The 22,228-nt window shown below is 32.8% G+C and overlaps 1 protein-coding gene and 1 long non-coding RNA gene across 2 annotated transcripts; both read left to right on the top strand.

The window, feature by feature from the left end:
• The first annotated feature begins 14,862 nt into the window (after positions 1-14,862).
• LOC145334790 (uncharacterized) lies at positions 14,863-15,748 on the top strand. The gene is made up of 3 exons (XR_013884983.1): positions 14,863-14,936; positions 15,205-15,307; positions 15,635-15,748. It is a non-coding gene; the product is annotated as an uncharacterized LOC145334790 (long non-coding RNA).
• Positions 15,749-20,551: 4,803 nt separating this feature from the next.
• LOC145333378 (protein CFDP2-like) lies at positions 20,552-21,700 on the top strand. Its single transcript, XM_080178496.1, has one exon. The coding sequence runs from the start codon at positions 20,552-20,554 to the stop codon at positions 21,698-21,700; it is 1,149 nt and encodes a 382-aa protein (XP_080034622.1).
• Positions 21,701-22,228: the final 528 nt, after the last annotated feature.

Below are 22,228 nucleotides of genomic sequence, written 5' to 3'. Positions count from 1 at the left end.
TATTTTATATTATTTGTGAAACTTGTAAATATATTTAAAAATAAATGAAAATTGGGCTGAAGGACAGTCAAGAATTTTGTCAATGTAAATAAATATATCTATAAAATTGATGTAATTTAAAATGTAAAATTAATTTTGTAATTTACTGCTAATAAATCATATCAATAAATTTTTTTGTTATTTAATGTTATTCTATATAGTAGAAAGACATTTCTTTTGTCTTCAATATAAAGAGCAGCTCTTCAGCCGCTGGAGGGCGTAAACCAGCTAGAATTCATAGATTGTCATAAAAATCACCAAACTTTACTTAGACTTAAAATAATTTATATTAAGAAAGGAAATGGCAAAACGAGTGTACTTAAATTATGTGCCAATTCCTTATGAAACCAACAACAAAAGAATCTTGTTCAATTATGATACTGAATCAGAAAAATCCTTATATCCATTAAAGATAATTTTATTTTGAATCTAATACTCGTGGAAAATTGGCTATACATGAAACAATACATGATTTTTCAATATGTCTGGGAACTGGTTCTTATCCAGCAGATATTAATAAGTTTTGAAGCCATAATGCAAAATGATTTACAGCCACTTAAAGCAAATACAGATTATTCAAATGTTATAATGTAAAGTAGTATGGCATTCTGTATGTTTGTCTGAACAGATTTTTCCAACCACATAACTAAATATAATTCTCATATAATTAGGGAGGCTTCATATTAATAGGTCCTGGGAAGATTTCATTATAAATTAAAGATTTTGGATGGTTATATGGCATTTTCTGTCCTTCATTATGTAGATACTAAGGGCGCAGCCGCTAGATGTAGTATATACTAACAGCTATAATTTGGATTAAGATAAAAAATCGCAAAACCTCTTAACATAGATTTGATTTAACTCAAGTACTATTGTGGTAGGCGGCATACGGACAAGCCTTTTCCAGAGTATGCGATGCTCCGTGTTTACCAAATAACACCCAGACGCTAATCCCCAGCTTATCACAATTCTACCCAGCCCATTTTTGGCCATTGTGCGCACATCAGAGACGGCGGTCAACTTATACACCGCTGATAATGGGAGGGGCGCTGCCCCTCTCCACTTCGTGCCCCCAGCAACCTTCCCTTTTCCGGGAGACGTCTACCTTACCCCCTACGGGAGCCTACCACTCTACTGCTCACCTGGATGGGGCTTCCCCCCATCTCCCCCACACCCTTCTCTACCTAACCCATTTGTAATCTTTTTTGTATATAAGCTATTAACTTTGTTGTATGTGTATTCAGTTCAAATATATCTCTTAAACAGTAACTACTTGTAGTTCTTTATTGATAGAATCCTTAAGGCTAGGGGCTCTTTTGAATTGAACTCAAGTTGTAGGGTTGAAACGCTTCACCCTACCACAATTTGGTGTCAGCGTGTTTAAATCGAGCCCTGCTAAAATAGCCGATTCTATCTCTGATTCGACCCTTTTGCAAGTAAGGGGACAGTCAGCTGCCAACCTAAGAAGTGTTCCTGGCCGAGAAATTGGACCCTTTTCAAGCAAGGGGACAGTCTATTGGCATTCCAGCAGCCTTCAAGAAGCCAACTGACCCGAGAGATGGTCTTTTTAGGCCACTTTTCCATCATTTGAACTTTAATTAACAAATAGAATAGAAATAGATTTATGATGTGATTGTGAAGCTTTCTTGAAATAGATATCTTTTCAAACATTTCAGTAAATATCAAAATTTTTTATCTTTATCTTGGGAGGCTGCCAGGATGAAGGTACTCTCCCCAAAACTGATTGATGACCTCACCAGGACCTATGAGAAGCTACACTTTGAAGGAGAATCATATTAGTTCATTGGTAAGCAGATTAATTATAAGTCGATTATTGTGTTTTCATGTATAGAAATAATATTTGGATTTCAGCAGTTAAAGCAATGTATTTCTTGCAGGCTTCATTTGAAATAAGAATATTTTCTAAGTTGTTACTTAATAGTTCAACATTATTACTGCTAAATGAAATCCCAGCTGTAACTCTGTTTTTTTGGAAATTTAGTTGAGTTCCTTTCAAGGAAGTCTAAGCTTTTTTATTTAGGGGAACGTAGAATGACCCACAAAGTGTCCTGAAACTTTTTTTTACCCCCCTCCCCTTAATTTTTAGCCAATGGGGTAAAGTTTGCTGGTGTGGGTAATTACTCCCTCCAGATTTCATAGGGGGGGGGGTGAGTATAACCCAATAATCTTTTTTTTGTTGGGGGGGGGGGGGGTTAATTACGCTCCTCCTAATAGATTTACCCCATGGATAAGTTTGTTGATTGGCTGAAAAACAATAAATGCTGGAATTCTCTGGAATACTCTTAGTACAATACAAAGTTAAACTGAATTTTTTCAATGTTTTTAACCAAAAAATATGGGTTCTTTAATGTAAAAATATAATTAGTTACTGGCAACTTAATTATAACTTAATTAATAACTTAATTTGGTTCTAGGTGAGTTAATTTCATTTCTTTGACGATCAAGGAAAAATGCAGGGAGTAATGAAGGGGACAACTGATCAAATATTCAATTATTAGAGGTCTAAAACCTTAGGTACAAGCTTAAAGTGAGTATAAAGGATTTAGCAAAATTTTGGAGACTGGTGCGCATTTAAAGCTGAATTTGTTATTATAGTAGCAGGCAAAAATTAATAAAACTAATTAACACAATTTCTAGCACATAAAAAAATTATATTTAATAAAATTATTGTGGCTGGTTCGAACAAATATTTTTTTCCAAGAAAATGTCATTTCATGTATAGAAACTCTACTGTTTATTTTTATTTAATAAACAATCTGAGAACCCTAATGTGTAAATTTAGGTGGCAGTTAATGATATATGGGAAGGGATTACAAAGTTCTAAGGGTGATTTTTGTAGTGATTAATTACAGAATGTTACAAAATGGCAGTTTCCATTATTGGTCGTTTTTCGGCGATGGTCAGAAAAAGTAATTTTTTGTTATGAAAAATAAAAGTTCTTCCTAAAATTTGGTAATCCTAGCTTTAATATTGGCTGCTCTACAGCTGTTTTAGTATTTAGCAACTGGTTGCTAAAAAGCGGCTATGGAGCAGTCTGACACCTATGACTAGAAAAAGTAATTTTCTCAAAAAAGTTCACATGAACCACCAGAAAAAATTATATGTCTCTATCTGTAACTGGAGCCGAGATAGAGTGGTGTTGGGCTCTTAGAGCCCCCCCCCCCCCTCATGATTTATTAAGGTGGAAATTGGGGTCTGATCTGTAAAGGTTTAACATTAAAACAGAGAAAATGGAAGAAAATCTGAAAATGTAAAATTATCATAATTTTTTAATGTTTCCTTGAATTTTCTCAATTTACCAGCTTTATATTAACTGTCCAATATAATAGCCATGTATATTGCAGGAAGGGAGAGGACATTAGGTTGTTCATTACATTAGTCCCCAAAGTTTTCTGATAATGTTTTCTTATTTGTTGGCTAAGCACTTTTTATTGATTTTTGATTGGTTGGTTCATTAAGTTGTGTGTCCACACGTTTCAACCACTTATTCCAAAATCTACAGATAGTGCATTAATAGGGATGTACATCAATTTAATGGCCATTGTCGTATCCATTTAGATTTCTGGAATATTGGCAACAAAAAAACATTATTTTTTATTGTGATAGGATAGGTTTTGTGATTTTATTCTAATATTTTACAATTTAAAAAATATAGATGCAGATACTTATACAGATGCAATAAAATTTTTGTTATTGCTTTCAAAATGACTTGACACATTATAACATTTGTGGGCGTTCCACTGTCAAACAATTTGTAAAGATTTTGGGATAAAAGACGTAGCTAGATAAACAGATGTTTTATTAAGAAGAATTCTTATTGATTTCATAAGGAATTGACACGTAATTTAAATGCATTTGTTTTGCTATTTTCTTATTCAAAATAAATCTATTTCCAAAGTAAGGTTTTGTGATTTTTATCATAATCTATAATAATCAAGCTTTTACACTTCCTTTTACGGCTGGAGAGCTGCTCCACTTGTATCTTCATAATGAAGGACAGAAAATAGCCTAAAACCACCCAGTGATCTGGACTTTACATAAAATATACAAAAACTTTCCTGGTACCTATTAATAGAAAGCTTTACTAATTACAAAAGATCTAATAATATTCAGTGGTAGGAGAAATCTTAACAGACAAAGAAATAATGCCTTACTACTTTATATAATTACATTATATAACAAGATATTAACATTATATAATTATCGAGCTGAAAATCTCAGGGAAGCTTATAATGGTCAAAACGGAATTCCAATTTTTTTGTTTTGCTAGTGGCGTGCACAGGAAAGTTGCAAAAAAAACCCGGTTTGGCATGGCCATAAATGCACAACGGGTATTTTGACCCGTTTTGGGTGGTTTTCTGCCAGCATTAAAAGCCGCTTTTTCCTAAATACCCGGTTATTTCGACAAAAAAAAGAAAAATGTAATTTTTGAACGCCCAAAGTGAGATGAACACTTTTTAGAACTTTGATACGATCCGTAATTGAAAACTACACAACCTCATGTAATCTATAGAGCTACAAGTAATATACGAAGCGATTTATATCCAATTTAGTGTTTCGGCCGGTTTTGGCCGCCGTTTGGGGTAAAAAAGGCCCATTTGTCGAAGTTTTAAAACCTGACATACACAAAAAGAGAACATATAAAAATTGGATGATACATATCAGAAAAAGAGCATAAAACTATTGGAGGACATATATAGAAATTACTAGGGTATACTGATTAGGGTGGCTCAGAATAATAAATCATAAAAAATATTTAATGGTTGAAAAGTTAAAACTGGGTAATAAAACCAAAACCGATCCGGGTTTTAAAACTGTCGGGTATTTATGGCCATGCCGAACCGGGTCCTAAAAGGCCGTAAAAAAACGATAAAAAAATCATATAAAAAATAATAATTTGAATAAAACGAATTCATAAATAGATGTACTTGTCAATAAACATTAGATTTCACAAAAAAAATCAGCAACTTAACTATAAAAACAAAAAAGTTATTAACGTTTTGCGAAAGCACCTGTTTTTTCGCGGCAGATCCATATTATCCATATCGTAGATCCATATCTGAGACTTCTCTCTGGGGACAATAGATAAAGAACGGAGTAAAGGGGAGGCTTACAAAAGGATGATGAAATTTGAAGACTGGAAACCGTTTTTTTTTCCATTTTTCGGAACCGGGTTTTAATACCCGGTTCGTCACTAATGGGTTAATGGTAATGTATCGTCTGGTATATCATTCACATTTATTTTTCATTTTCCCTTTTAAAAATATTATATTTGTAGTCTAAATACTTTGTTCTTGTTTTTCTGACTCTTTGTCTGTCTGGATCAGAGTGGTGCAACCTTTATAAAGATGTGTTGTCTGAACAGAGAGCCACACTTTCGTAGTCAGCTGTGGTAGCATTGTGCATAGTCTGCCCAAGAATTGAGGGCACAGTCACCAGATAAAGTTGTCTAGTTGTGGAACTTGGTGATTAATCTCACATCAGACCCTGCCTTAATTCCTGGCTATATGTCTTGTTCCTGTCCCAACTGTCCAATGGCTGCAGTGGGAGGCTCAGCCCCAGCTGTTGTTGCCAGTTCCTATGGCAGCTTTGAGAGGTTTTTCATGAAGGGGCATGTGGACGCTGATAGCCACCAAACTTGGGAGCAGGCTGATACCAGCTGGCACAACCTTGGGCTAGCAGTCACCACCAAGTCAACATGGCCATGCCCCAAGATCAATCAACTGCTAGCAGGGCTGCATTCTTATAATAGTCCCTAATAGTTATGTTTCCATAGCATTACTATGATTCTGGAGGAACCTGTGGGTTTAAGATATGAGACCTGAGACAATTGGGCCTGTGTCTGTGGCAGATAATCCCCAAGAGGATAATCTGGGAAGGACACAACCCAATCTGTCCTTATTTTGTATCACTTTTGAAAAGTGCGATTCCTGTGACGTCATATAAAAAAGGAAGGGGGGAAGAAAATCTCTTCCCTTTTCTTCCATCTCTTTTGAAGAGATTTTCTTCCCCCCTTCTCTTTTTCTTTCCCAAAACGTATATGACGTAACTGGAATCGCACTTTTTAAATTAATACAAAATCGGGACAGATTGGGTTGTGTCTCTGGGAAGAAATAAAAACAATTATGTAAAATGCTTTTTATATTTGGAAAACCTTTAATGGGACATTTATGTTTCAAATATTTAAAAATGATTATTTCAACAAATTATGCCGTAAAAACCGGTTTTTCCAAAGGCCTTTTTTTAGTAGATTTGTGGATTTAAAGGGTGTGCAAAAAATAACACGTTTTTAAAATTCAAATTGCTTGGCTTGTGTTAATAGTAGAAAAATGTTGCACATATTGTTGGAATCGTCATAAGCTCTAATTTTTGAAAATATAAAACCAGTTTTTGTGCTATTTATAGTTTAGGAGCTACGTTGAAAAATTTAAGAAAGAGGTTGAAAAGTTTTAAGAAATTGGAACATTTTACCTCGTAGCTCCTATACTATGCGTAGCACAGGAATGGTTTTTATATATTAAAAAACTAGAGCTTATGCCGATTCTAACGATATGCATAACATTTTTCTACTATTAACACAAGCTGCGCAATTTGAATTTCAAAAAAGTACACATTTTTTTACAACCTTTAAATCAATAAATCTTCGAAAAAAAGGCCTTTGGAAAAACCGGTTTTTAGGACTTAATTTGTTGAAATAATCTTTTTCATATATTTGAAACATAAATGTCCCATAATAGGTTTTCCAAATATATAAAGGATTTTCATTATTGTTTTATTTTCTATGCGTAATTAAGTTTTAAAAAAAATCATTTCTCTTGAATGACCCTGTAATTTTATATTTTATACTATGTTTTGTACCCAAGATAGTTCTTAGGAGCATAGCTAAAAACTTGTCTGTCAGTCCTGGGGACAAATGCAGTACATCTTATATCCACCCCACCAGAACCGCTAATTGTCTGTCCACCCATGGGGGAAGGAAACCATACCTGAATTATAGCCTGGCTGCTTGGAAATTGCGTGATCCAGGCCACTGCTTTTGTAGCGACAAGTTGGGACTGCTAGTTGCTGACCCATGTTACTGCTTATACCCAGGAAAGTGATTATTTAACTAACATCAACCAAACTCAGCAGCGAAGTCTGCTGCTCCATGGCAGACACATGCAAGTACAGCATACCTGGCTTATCTGCATTTGTGGACATAAAACTGTGACTGTGAAGTCGACTGTGAAGGAGACACTCTCAACTTCAATAGCATTATATGCACAAATGAGCTTGTATTGGATACCAGGTGAAATGTACAGTACAACCAACAGGTCAGACAGACAAATTGTTGGCAAACATCATTCTACTTTGTTTTATAGATATGATAGGTTTTGTGATTAAATGATAATTTCTTACAAATTTTAACAGTAGTAAAGACGTAAATACTAAAATCTACAGATGCATTTTAGCTTTTGTTGTTATTTTCAATAGGATATGACACATAATAATAATTTTACTATTGTTAAATTATTTGTAAAGAAATAAGACGTAAATAAGAGTATCTACAAGTGTTTAGATGTTTTTGGGCGTTACTACTGTCAATGATTTCTAAAGATTCGGATAAATAAAAGAAGAATGCATTTATTGTTGTTTTCAATAGAAATTAGCACGTAATTTTAGCACACTTGTTTATATTAAAAGTACTTCAGTTTTCAATTAAATCTATGTTAAGAGGTTTTGTGATTTTTATCCTTTTCCAAATTCTAGCTGTTAGTATATCCCAAGACATAAATTTGAAATAAAATCTTCTCAGGACCTATTATTATAAAATCATTATTATACTACTAAAGAGGAAAAAACGTCCTTTCACATTTCACAACCAAAAATGAAGTTCTGACAGACCAACAGTTATATTTAGTTGTAGGGTAGTCGAAATAAGAAATTTAATTTGCCTATAGTTATTGAGAGAGATGACAATGACAATTAGACAAATTAACAAGTAAGAGAGGGGATATTTGGATGTTACACTAGTCCCCAAAGTTTTATAATAACGTTTTCTTATTAGTTGGTTTAAACTTTGGGGACTTGAATATTGATTAGTTCATTAAGTTGAGTGTCCAAACAATTAAACCACTTATTTTTAAGGGTAATTTTGTGTATGTGGGGATGTACATAATTTATTATTCATTTTCTTATCCCTTTAGATCCTTTTTGGAAAAGTTGGTTGTTGGGTTGTAGTTTAATGCTCTTATTAAGTCAAACTGTTTTAATTATTCATTTCATATATATACCTACATTTCTACAAATATATATAAGGTCAATGAGAAGCTACATTGTACAGGAGAGCCATATAGGTTCACCGGTTAGCGAGATCTTTTTTACAAGGCAGACAAACACACATAGATCTAGCTACTTTTATATAAGGATGAGCATGCAGGGTTTTGTGATTCTTGAAGAATTATATTGCTACTTAAAACCATGGAGCTAAAGGGATAGGACAAAGGGCGATGAATTGATATAAATTATGATAAACAAATTTATCCAATATAGTATGTATATTAAATTTAGTAGTTTAAACGTTTGGATACTCAACTAAATGAAGCAACTAATCAAAATTGAATAAAAGTCCTCAAGGTTGTTAGGCCAATGAATAAGAAAATGTTCTAAGACTTTGGGGACTAGTGTAATACAGTCTTTTGATGAAAGAATATTGTCTCTTCGAGCTGTGCTACTCTTTATCTCAATCTGTCTGTCTGTCTGTCAGTCCGTCCATCCAAAACGCTACGGGGGAAATGTAATTTTGTCAGCTGTTATTAATGATTTTTTGCATGGAATTCCCTATACAAATGAGCATCGTAATAATTATTCTTATTACATCAAGGTATAATGTTATAAGCTAAGCACCTGTAAAATTAAATCCTAAGAATGTAAGTACATCCATAAACATTATCCTGTATCAAGCAGTTTTTCAAAAGAATTACTTACAATTTTGTTTAGACTCATACATTTATATTCTGATTATTCAGTTCTGACACTCTACAAGTGTTACTGTTCGTTTGTCCATCTGCTTTGAATTTATAGATGTTGTCACCCTTGTTTTACTTTAATTTATTTCAACTATTATTAACTTGAAATTGCATGCTTTAAAAATCTTTAATAAGACACAAAGAATTGAAACATGGATTTCCACAAAGTTTTATAATAACATTTTCTTATTCGTTGGCTTCTAGACATTGGGGACTGTAAAATTCCGCGGTACCCAAAGTATTATAACAGCATCTTATTAGACATTGGGGACTGTAAATTACAGTGGTACCCAAAGTATTTGAACAGCATCTTACTGGACATTGGTGACTGTAAATTAATGTGGTTACCAAAGTATTATAACAGCATCTTTTTAGACATTGGGGACTGTAAATTTCGGTGGTACCCAAAGTATTATAACGGCATCTTATTGGACATTTGGGACTGAAAATTACTTTGGTACCTAAAGTATTATAACAGCATCTAATTAGACATTGGGGACTGTAAATTAATGTGGTTACCAAAGTATTATAACAGCATCTTTTTAGACATTGGGGACTGTAAATTTCGGTGGTACCTAAAGTATTATAATAGCATCTTATTGGACATTTGGGACTAAAAATTACTGTGGTACCCAAAGTATTATAACAGCATCTAATTATACATTGGGGACTGTAAATTAATGTGGTTACCAAAGTATTATAACAGCATCTTTTTAGACATTGGGGACTGTAAATTTCGGTGGTACCCAAAGTATTATAATAGCATCTTATTGGAAATTTGAGACTGAAAATTACTGTGGTACAGAAAGTATTATAACAGCATATAATTAGACATTGGGGACTGTAAATTACTGTGGTACCCAAAAAATTAAAATAGCATCCTATTGGACATTGGGGACTGGGAATTACTGTGGTACAGAAAGTATTAGAACACAGTAATAGTGTCTGACTGATTATGACGTAACAAAAATAATTAGCCAATGAGAGGCCGTTATTGACCAATGGTAAAATTTAAAGTGGCCTCTCATTGGCTAATTTTTTTTGTTACGTCATAATCAGTCAGACACTATTACTGTGTTCAAAGTATTATAACAACATCTTATTAGACATTGGGGACTGTAAATTACTGAGGTACCCAAAGTATTTAAATCCATACTGGAGAAAGATTTACAGAAGCTCAACGCACGTAAGAATTAATGGGTATAGTCCCTTTCGTAATATCTCACCTTATGGGGTGATTCTTCATATTTTTTACAGTAGCTTTTCTCCTATTTCTAGCCCCTGCGTGGCCAATCACCTAACCCTGTAGGACAATCACCTAACCCAATATAACCTAACCTAACCTAAAATAACCTATAAAAAGCCATTTTTAAAATACGACAAATCGCCCCTTATGTAAAGTTCAACTATAATTCCTAGGGAAACTTTCTATAAATAGGTATTAGGAAAGTTTTTCTAAAATTTTAGTTAAATTCCCAGTCTTTGGATTGTTTTAGGCTATTTTCTGCCCTTAATAAGTGTAAAAGCTAGAATTGTGATAAAAATCACAAAACCTTACTCTGAAAATAGCAAAACAAGTGTACTAAAAATACGTGTCAATTCCTTATGAAACCAACAACAAAAGAATTGTTCTTAATAAAACATCTGTTTATTTACGTCTTATATCTCAGAATCTTTACAAATTGTTGACAACGGAACGCCTACAAATATCACAATGTGTCAAGACCTTTTGAAAGCAATAACAAAGGATTAAATGCATCTATATAAGTTATTAGTATTGGCATCTCTATTATCAAATTGTAAGATATTAGAATAAAATCACAAAACTTATCCTATGACAATAAAAAAATAATTTTTTGTTGTTGCCAATATACCAGAGATCTTAATGGATAAGACAATAGGCAATAAATTGATGTACATCCCTATTGATGCAGCTTTTGTAGATTACAATTATTGGTTGAAACATGTGGACACACAACTTAATGAAACAACAAATCAAAATTCAATAAATGTTCCCAAAGTTGCTGAGCCAACAAATAAGAAAACCTTATCATTAAACCTTGGGGACTAGTGTAATGAATAACCTAATGTTCTCTCCCTTCTTGCAATATACATGTCTATGATATTGGACAGTTACTAGAAAGATGGTAAATTGAGAAACTTTAAGAAAATATTAACAAATTATGCTAATTTTACATCTTTAGGTTTTTACTATTATCTCTCTTTCAAACTGTAAATAAGGTGCCACAGATTTAAGATTATTTTCCATCATCCTAAATTTTAAAAATGAATAACAAACCATTAGAGTGTAGCTTGAGATCTCTTACAATTTTGAGAAAATCATACATAAGAAAAGACAGGCAGACAAAGGTTGTTGAAACTACAATTATAAGTTTTGACTTTTTAAAAAAGAAAATTTAAAAAATCAACATTCTTGACAAATATCATTGAGGAGGTAGACACACACACACGATAGCACGGACAGTTTTTCCTTTCTCACAGAGGAAATTGTCTATAAGCTTTCATCATCTCCCACTCTAATTGGCCAGCCCTAAATCTATGCGCTCTGATAGGCTGAGGCTTAATTCTCCTCTATCCATGCTTTCTTCTTGCATCGGTCAGTGGTGGCGCTGAGCTCCGCTCCCATTACAGAGTGAGTATACTAGCTTGGGTAGAGAGAGAGAGGGAGGGAAGAGAGAGATAACAATACAATTTGAACCCTTTCTCTGGCACTATTTTTAGACTTCAACTAAGCTGATTAATCAGGATTTTCTTATCACATGGCGTTTATTATCAGTGTATTGATCCAATTTTATTGTGGGTGGCCCCCTACAAACTCCCAGCTGGAGGGGTGGGGCAACGATTCCCAGATTTTTTTTATTTTCTTGACTCCTATTCAAGATATATGGTAAAAATTTTTAGGGATATTTAATATATATTTTTTTATGACACTGCTTAATAATTCATTTTTTTGGGATGGCCATCCTTAATTTTGAGCTTCACTACTTATGGATAATGTAATCATTGTAATATTTCCTTTTTAATGTTCTAAACATTTCTTTGTCTGTAGCCTCTTGGGTGTCGTCCTACAGGAAATTGGAGATTTCTGAATATTTTTGAATTTTGTAAAAAAATTTGAAAAGGTTAAACAAAAGTACAGAAAAAATATAAGAAAAAGTATAGAAAAATTCATTTATTTGGGTGGGGGGGGGGGGGTTATACACACCCCACCCAAAGGTTTGTTAGTTTACAAAAAAACAACCGTGGAAACGGTTTACACAGGATGTACTGGGACCTTATGGTGAGTTCAGAACATGCTTTCCCTAAATTGAATTAGTAGTTTCCCATAGTAGAAAATTTTAAAATTACTTTTGGTGATCAAATTTTACTTTTATTTATGGAGTACCTTCACCTAACCTCCTTTATTGTCTTATATTGTCTTTCATATTCATCAAGTAAATTCGTTCACATTATGGTTGAATTGACAAATATTGGAGCTTTCTAAAAAAGGTCTCTAACATTTTTCTAGCTCCAATACTTTTTGAGATATCTTATTTCAAAGAATTGTTGAAAAATAATCTTTTACACAGCAAAAAGGTGAAACATAAAATTAGATATTTTAGAGAAAATTGCATGTATCTTCATCTAAATCTCTGTTATATTGCTCTAAATAGACCAAATTGGACAGTTAATGTGCCTCAAACTATCTGTATTCAATGGACATTCCAAATACATACTTTTTAAGACTATATAAGCTCTTTATCTTTCACACACAGCAAATAAGATAGAAAAAAAACGACCTTTAAGGGTTAAGTAAGGATTTTATAGCAAAAATGGAAGATATAAGTAGGAAATTAATCATAAAAATTGCTTACTTAAGTAAGATTTTTATAGCAAAAATTAAAAGATATAAGTAAGCAATCAACCACAAATAAGATATAAGTAGGAAATTAATCATATAAATGGCTTGATTGAGTAAGAATTTTATAGCAAAAATTAAAAGATATAAGTAAGCAATCAACCACAAATATAACCTAAATGGCTGAGAAGGGATTAAATTTTAAGGAAAAATAATCCGAATTAAAATCTTAATCCATAAGACATTTACCTCAAAAGTGTCCGATTTTGCTGATTCTTATCAGCCACCCTTAATTTTTTTTTTTTAAAGGGTTTATAGGGAAAAAATAGTTCTTAAAGTAAGCAATTAACCTACGAAAATAGTCCGACATTTCCGATTTAAGTAAGATACTTATGTTGTAAATTGCGGACTTTCCCAATGTGAGCACGTTCTACTTAAATGGGACAAAAAGGCTTATATAAGCACAAAAATAGGTTAACTGCTGATATAGAGATTACTAGGGTTTCTTAATCTCTACAATTCACTGGACAATTGGACCAATCAGGATTGAGAATTTATCTTGTCAGGATTATATAATCTAGGCCTATTTCCTACTACACATCAGATGTAGTTTAGCTCTCCTGCCGTTTGGTTAACTTCAAATTTTTAATTTTCTCATTGAGATTATTACTATCATGGGTAGCAAGAAGAATTCTCAACACCAGCTTTCTACTTACAAAAGTTCTACTCAAGATTATCAACACAGCAGACAGCAACTATGGTCTCATGAGAATGCAGATCATAGACAGTCACCTCATTTTAAAGACCACTGGAATAGCAGTCTCACTTATGAAGAATCTCCATATAAACTATCCAAGTTTAACTGGGACCAGCTAACCACTGAGATGGCGCCCTATGCACGCATGTATGATGAATATAAGAAGCTCCGCTCCCAACTCCAATGCCTCAAACATATCAAACATATTAAGGATGCAGTTGTATGGTGCAATCTGCTATACCTATTCAATGAAGAGGTTAGTAGGCTGAATCTTCTGGATAGTCCTACTAATGATCAAATTGGGTGTGCAAGGTTATTAAGGAATTATAACCGTAATACCATGTATAGCATAAGCCACCATGTAGAAAGCCTACCTGCACATCACATCTTTGAGTCTTGGGGAAAGTCAGTGGATCCTATCCCTGACAACCTGTTCACAAAATTCCTCTCTGCTGTCTGTGCCCCTGCACAGTGGCTGAGTGATGAAATATTCAAAAGTACTTTCAAGACTCAAGAGTATGAGTATGATAGCAATGAATTGGAAAATCCTTTTAAAGTTCCCTATGATGCCAGTGCTATTAAGAAAGAGCTTCGTGCTGCTAGGAGACTGGCAGAGCGAGTGAAGCAGAATGAGAAGGAAATTAGCAAGTTGAAAGCTGAACTTAATGATCTGAAATCACTTAAAACTAAAATAAACTCCCATAATAACAAACTTTCTGAATTAGGTGAGGAGATGGCAACTCTCTCCAAGAGAAAATCAGCTAATACATCTCCACTGTTTCTGCCATCTGAAGAAGAAGTGAGTGAATGGGAGTGTTTTGTAGATTTCAGGATATTCATGAGTAAAATTGAACATTTAACCGACTATTCCAAACTCTTTATTTAATGCAAAAAAACGTTGCATTTTAGTTTTAAGTTCACAATAGTTTTTACAAAAAAAAAGTACTTTATTTTAACAATTATTTCATGTCGTCATTAAAGGGGTAAATATGAAATTATTGATTAAAAATTTAATTTTTAGCTTAAAATATGCAGATTTTATGGTAAAATTACGTTGCAAATCATGTTAAATTCTATAAAATAAATAGATAAAATTGCTGTACGTTTTTGTTTTCATTACAAACCAGTTTCTAAATCTTTAAACTCCTATAAAAGCACAGGTAGTTAGAGGTAAAATTGTAGTCTGATAAGTAAAGTCCTCAAGGTAACAAGAAATTAGAGGCAATCAGCTATCACATTCTACTTTGGTTAGGTAAGTCCTTTTAATCATAAGGCATGGAACCCAAATTAGTTTGAAATTTTGTTTATGATTATGTTCATTTACCCCAGAACATTTGATATAAAGCTTTACCAGTTTTATTGTACTGCTTTAGATTATTCTTTACTCTAAGCTTATTTTTTTATCTTAATAAGCATTTGATCAACCATTACATTTAATTCTTTTATATGTATTTTGGTTGAGTATATCAAAAGTAGTATTTGATATACTCAATCTTTTGCTACTAATTCTAGCTATTTAGGTACGATTTTGTAGTTGCTGATTTTAGCTACAGTTTACTTTGAGTTAGGATATCTGGATAATATGTTTATACCTATTTCTCACCTGGAAGGACTCATTTTAGGGTAAGAATAGTTTTGTTATTTGTGCATTCTTTTGATTGTTGTTACAAGTAAAGGTTTAAATCAAGTTCAATAGTATTTAGCCAAGTTAAGTAACAAAATTAAACCTTGCAAATAATCTTTATTTTTAGTTTGAATGTTTAATTTCAGTCATTTGAAATTGTTTTATTTATTTGAATTTATATATTATCTGTTATTGTTTATCATATTTATTAGCATTTCATTTGCCTTTAGCGAATTAAGTGTTAATAAATCTGTCTAAACTGACCAAGCTATATTTGCTTGATTCACTTCACTAAGTAATTATAATTAATATATTTAATATTTCAGAAAAACTGCGTCTGACTGTTAAACCTAATGTTTCTACCTAGTGATTTATATAATTTCTAAATGTTTAATACGTTTTGTAAAATTTTAATATTGTAAATAAATTAGTTGAATTAATCTTGTAGTTATTTGATGCAAATATTAATATGTGGTTTATTTTAATTTAATCTTTAAGCTCTTTTTCAAAAAACCCCAAAACAGGGAGAAAGAAGAAGACACCACTGGAAAAGATGGTAAAAACCAATGAACTATTCTTCCTAGCTCCCCTATCTATGATTATTCTCTCTTTAGTTCTGCTTCCACTGCTAAGAGCAATGCTGATGAGAACATGTTTGCTATTGTTGTATCTTCTACAAAACAGGAGCAATCAGATGATGAACATGAAAAATATGTTCCTACCACTAAATCTAAGGATTATACCACCAAAAAAAATAAAGAAGAAGAGAGTAGGGGTCAGAGTAGTAAGAAGCCTTTAACAACCTCCAAAAAGAAAAGAAAATAGGTACCTATCATATGATGTATTGTGTAAAAGTATTCTTAAATCACAATAAAACATTGAACCTATGTACATTACCCCGTCCCGGATTTGAAAAATTTTGTTAAAATTTTTGCCCCCAGCCAAAATATGATTGATTTATGCATAAAAATGACCCATGCAAAATATTTTTTCTGTAATGCAAAAATTGCGACGGTACAAGCACTGCAAAGTTTTTAAAATCTGCAAAAAACCCTGATTTTATGGCTTTTTTGGGGCTTTTGTACCATCCCAATTTTAAAGATTTTTACAAAATTTCAATTCAAGTGTGTTGATATATACCTGAAATTTACCAAAAAAAATGGGGGCAGTCTCAATTATAACATATGAAGGTGTAGCAAGTAATCTTCCAAATACAAAATTGTCAAATTGCATACATATATAATAGGATTGGGCTGGATACTTTTTTGGACGGATATTGGATATCTGGCTGATTTATAATGCCAGATATCCGGCATCTGGCCAGATATTTAGCAAATATCCGGTAATTTGGCCGGATATCCGGTAATTTGCCGGATACCAAATATCTTGCATTATAAATCATCCGGATATGGTTTTATATAAGTATGAAATTAGTTTGATACACAAAACTATCCCTTCTGTAGATTAAACTTAGTGGTTGAAACGTTTATACACTTAACTTAATAAACCAACTAATCAAAATTCAATAAAATTCTCAAAAGTTGTTAACCTAATGAATTAGAAAAACAATTATAAAACTTTGGGGACAAGTAAAATAAACAGTCGAATTTCCCCTCCCTCTCTGAATTATACCAGAGTGTACCAAAAGTTTAATAATAACTAGGGAGGCAGAGCACAATGGGCTGTTAATTACACTAGTCCCTAAAGTTTTAAAAACTTTTTCATTTGTTTGCTCAACAACTTTTTAGATTGTTTGAAATTTTAATTGGTTTAATAAGATGTTCCAACCACCAATTGTAATCAACAGAAAGGGTAAGTTTGTGTATAATCATGGGGTATATACGTCCATTTATCAGCCATTGTCTTCTCTATCTAGATCCCTGTACCCAAAGTCTCATAATAACTGAAACACTTTCATCTTTGTTACATAACAAGAAATAACATGTTACTCAGGGATAAGACTATGGCTAATGAATTGATGTACATCCCCATTAATAATACACAAAATTAACCCTTCTGTAGATTAAAATTAGTGGTAGAAACGATTGAACACTCAAATTAAGAAACCAATCTATCAAAATTTATTGAAAGTCCCCAAAGTTATTAAGTCAACAAATAAGAAAAGGTTATTTTCAAACTTTTGGGACTAGTGTATTAAACGGCCTATTTTGTCCCATCTATTTCTGATACTTATTAAAAGCAAATCTTTTCTATAATATGAGTCTGAATGAACTCCGTAAAGGTTAGCTCTTTTATTTAATCTAAGCAAGTTGAAATATTTTGATTGAAAACTTTGGTTGATGATTCCTGTAACAATAAGGGTTTATAAAGTGTAGCAACTCTGCAATCAGTACTTCTGCTTTATAGCATTAGTTTTATATTTAGAAGATGTACGTTTAATGCAAATTATTGCCAGTTTCCCAAGTGCCAAGTCGAGCACATACCCCCCCCCCCATCTTTCGACCTTGAAAAAAGGAAGGGATACTTTCTAGTTTGTTTCTTAATTATATAAGGTCAGGTTAGGATAGTTTATATTGGGTATCAGGAACCCTTGCAAGTTAATATAAGGAGGAAGGGGTTGTCAGTGATCAAAAGACACTTTGAGGGAAAGCACCGAACATCTTTTATAAGCTAAGACATCTTTTTCCATTAAGTCAATACAAAAATAACAGAGATAAACAATGAATAATGACACATAAAAGATAATGTTAAAAATTATCTAATTTTCACAAGAAGAGCTTCTCCATAGTACTTTCTAGCGGTAACTCTCCTAAAGGACTCTTGGGCACCTGAGAGAAGGGTCGATCCTCTAATTTTATTTAAGTGGTAATAACTGAAACATTCCCTGGATCTATCAGAAACTTTACTGTAAAGAAGAAACAATTGCATACATATATATTAGGGTTGGGCCGATACTTTTTTGGCTGGATACCGGATATTCGGTTGATTTCTAATTACAGATAATCATTATATGGCAAATTACCGGATATCTGGCCAAATAAAAGAACATCAGCCGATAACCGGATATCTGGCCGAATAACCGGATATCCGGTCGAATAACTGGATATCCGGCCAAATAACATATATTTGCCGGATACCTGGCATTATAATTCAGCCAGATATCCAGTATCCGTCCAAAAAAGTATCTGGCCTAATCCTATTATATATATATGCAATTTGACAATTTTGTATTTGGAAGATTACTTGCTACACCTTCATATGTTATAATTGAGACTGCCCCCATTTTTTTTGGTAAATTTCAGGTATATATCAACACACTTGAATTGAAATTTTGTAAAAATCTTTAAAATTGGGATGGTACAAAAGCCCCAAAAAAGCCATAAAAACAGGTTTTTTTGCAGATTTTAAAAACTTTGCAGTGCTTGTACCGTCGCAATTTTTGCACTACAGAAAAAATATTTTGCATGGGTCATTTTTATGCATAAATCAACCATATTTTGGCTGGGGGCAAAAATTTTAACAAAATTTTTCAAATCCGGGACGGGGTAATGTACATATATCTGTTTAAAATGCCTTTATTTTAAGTTTGAAAAAATAATAACACAATCTTTTTTAATAGCCAATCTACTTTATAATTTTGAGTGTCTTTCTGTCTGAAACATTTTGGAGGAAACATGATTTTCTCAGCTCCCATAAAAGGTATGAGGCTGAAATTTCTTGTCAACATTCCCAACAATATGGAGCATAATCAATTATTAGATATTCAAACTGATTTCAGGCAGGTTTTTAGCTACTTTTGTATTTTTCACATATTTACCCATATCTTTGGTGTTTTTAGATTGTTTACAATTTTTCGGGATTACAGTATCAAATTAAATTTCCTGTTGTTCCAAGGTATTTTTATTATCAAGGTGAAAGGACATATTAAAAAATAGAAAAAAATATATCAGAAAGGTTTCATGTTTTTTCTGTAAACACAGGCCATATAAGTAAAACAAAAAATAATGATTAAACAATAGGTAAAAAAAACATTATGGAGTGGAAGGAATAATAATGAGAAGAATTGATTATGGCACACACTTCTTACACTGTTAATACAACAACATAAAATAATAAGGAAATTTCTGACAAAAAATTATGATTAAGTTAAGTTATTAGATTTCAAACAATATTGAATAGAAAATACAAATCTATCTACACTCTTGACATGGGTTGTAACACACTAAAGTTGAGCTTGATAACAAAGATTCTTTACAATTTTTTAAAATTGATTGTGGGTTAGTTAATCAGTCTTGCAAAGGTTATTTCTTAATTCTTGAAAATTATAAGTAGGGAATCTTTCAATATTATTAAATTTTGGTTTTTTAACATCAAACATATTAGAGTTTCTAAGATTTCTTGTACTGTGCCTGAGAACTTCAGACAAGCCAGCTGGGATAGAGAGCTCTAGTTTTTTTTTTACAGTGTCTTAATTAGGTATTATACGTCATTACCTAAGGTTTTTATAGTGTGTCCTGATGGTCAAGTAGTTTTGGGGCCAAGGCCATTTTTAAATAAGCCAGTTGTATGTGGTACAAATTTGAAAATTATAAAGGTGCAACATTTCTTTATAAACAGTCTGATAAAAGTGTAATCTAAATCTCCTAAGTGGGTTATCATTATTGTCTGGCATTATAAAAAAGGATATTATCATTTCAAATAACCTCTGAGATTCATCCCTTTGTAGACAGTGAGGTATTTTTTTTGTCAATAATACGAATAACAGTATGTAAATTGTTTAAACTATATATGAAAAGATAAATATCCCTAGAAACATTCTAATAAATAAAACGTTCAGATTTTCCCTGTTTTTCTTTTTCAGTTTTCCCTTAAAAAATACCGCAAAATCAAAGCATAAATCCTTGATATTTTTTCAATAGAAATATATTATATTATATACACTTACAATAACCAGACTATGAAATAATATTCTGTTCCTCCAAAAGGATAGGTTTTGTGATTTTAAACTAATATCTTTTTTTAAAAAGAAAAAATGTAAGTACTAATATCTAGAGGTGAATTTTATCGTTTGTTGTTGTTTTCAATAGAACTTGACACATAATGATATTTGTAGGCGTTACTGATGTGTAAAATCGGACCATCACCTCCAAGCCTGGCGCACCCTGGATAACCAACCGACGATGGCCGTGAACCTGTGATAGGTTTAGCAAGCCAGCAGTGGATAACTACATGCTCAAGACTTACGCAATCAGCCTCGAAACAATGGACAGAACCACTGGACTATGACCTCGGACCGGATAAAGACCTTCGACTACATCTACTTTGGAACAATCAACATCGGAACTTTTAAAGAAAAGGCAGAAGAAATTGTACAAACTATGACTGAACGTAACCTAAAACTTATTGGGCTAGCTGAAACAAGACATGAAGGTCATGGACAGAAGATTTTACATGATGACTATGAAATATTTTATTCTGGTGGCCAAGCTAGTAATCGACATGGAGTAGCTATTATTCTACACCCAGATCTCTGTAGATATGTAGATAAAGTTCAATATGTTAATAACAGAATAATAGCTTTAACTTTAAACCTACACTCATACAAAGTTTCTTTCATACAAGCCTATGCACCACAACAAGGACGACCTCAAGAAGAGAAAGAAACTTTTTACAATCAATTACAAGACACTTTTGACTCACTCCCTACAGATAGTGAAATAAATATTATTGGTGACCTAAATGGACATGTTGGCAAACAAAAAGTTGAAAATGTTATTGGTGATTTTGGAGTGGGAGAAAGGAATGATGAAGGCGAAGCATTGATAGATTTCTGCATCAGAAACAGTCTTGCTGTCATGTACACATTCTTCAAACACCAGGAATCTCATCAATACACTTGGTACAGATATAATAATCAACTTGGAACCTATGACCTCAGAACACAAATTGACTTTGTTTTAAGCACAAGAAAATCAACTATTAAAGACGTCAAAGTAATCCCCTCTGAATCTTTTGACTCTGATCACAGGCTTGTCAAGGCAAAGATGAAAATCCACCTCCCAAAAAAGGAGAAAACTTGTGTGAGGAAAAGAGTCAAGATTGAAAATATCAAGGATACAGAGCAAGAAATTCAACAATCCATTCGTGAAAATGCTGATAATATCAAGTCAGATGATATTGAAGAGTACTGGAAAAATCTGCGTGACCATCTCCAAAATATCCAAGAAGATATTATAGGCATGAAGAATGTTGGTAAAACAAAGAAGAAAAAGACTGGCTGGTGGACTGAAGAAGTCAAAACTGAAGTTGATAAGAAAAAGCTGCTTTTTAGAAAATGGTTGAAAGCTTGGACTCCAGAAAGCAGAGAATCTTATGTCAATCAAAGAAAGACAGTCTACTACACTAAGAAGAAAGCCAAGACAGACATGTAGACAAGAATTGGTCAAGATCTTGACAATGATCTGAAAGGAACCCGGAAACTTATCTACAGTATGTCAAAAAATTTCAAAAACCGAAATGATGATAAACCCAAAAATGCAACCATCAAGGACAAAAATGGTGAAACAATCACTGGTCAAGAAAATGTTGCAGCAAGATGGGTAGAATACTTTGAAGATCTCCTTAATGTCGAGAATGAAGATGAAGAACAGGAGGAGGATCTTGATAACACTGACCCTGAAACTAATTCAGCAGATGATCCAATTAGAATGGAAGAGTTAGAGAAAGCACTTAGGTTAACAAAGAATAACAAAGCTGCTGGACCAGACTTGATCCCTGTTGAAACTTTAAAGGCTGGAGGTGAACCTTTGAAGAAATTAATCCTGGAGCTCTTAAATCTTGCCTGGAGGACAAGCACAGTACCTGACGAATGGAACCAGTCCATTATTTGTCCTATTTTTAAGAACAAGGGTGATCCACTTGATTGTGCCAATCACAGAGGTATTTCTCTAATGAGCCAT

The sequence above is a fragment of the Acartia tonsa genome, chromosome 12 (genome assembly GCF_053477335.1).
Source record: "Acartia tonsa isolate MP-2025a chromosome 12, ASM5347733v1, whole genome shotgun sequence".
Taxonomy (NCBI): Eukaryota; Metazoa; Arthropoda; class Copepoda; order Calanoida; family Acartiidae; genus Acartia; species Acartia tonsa.
This window is presented reverse-complemented; position numbering and strand designations above follow the sequence as displayed.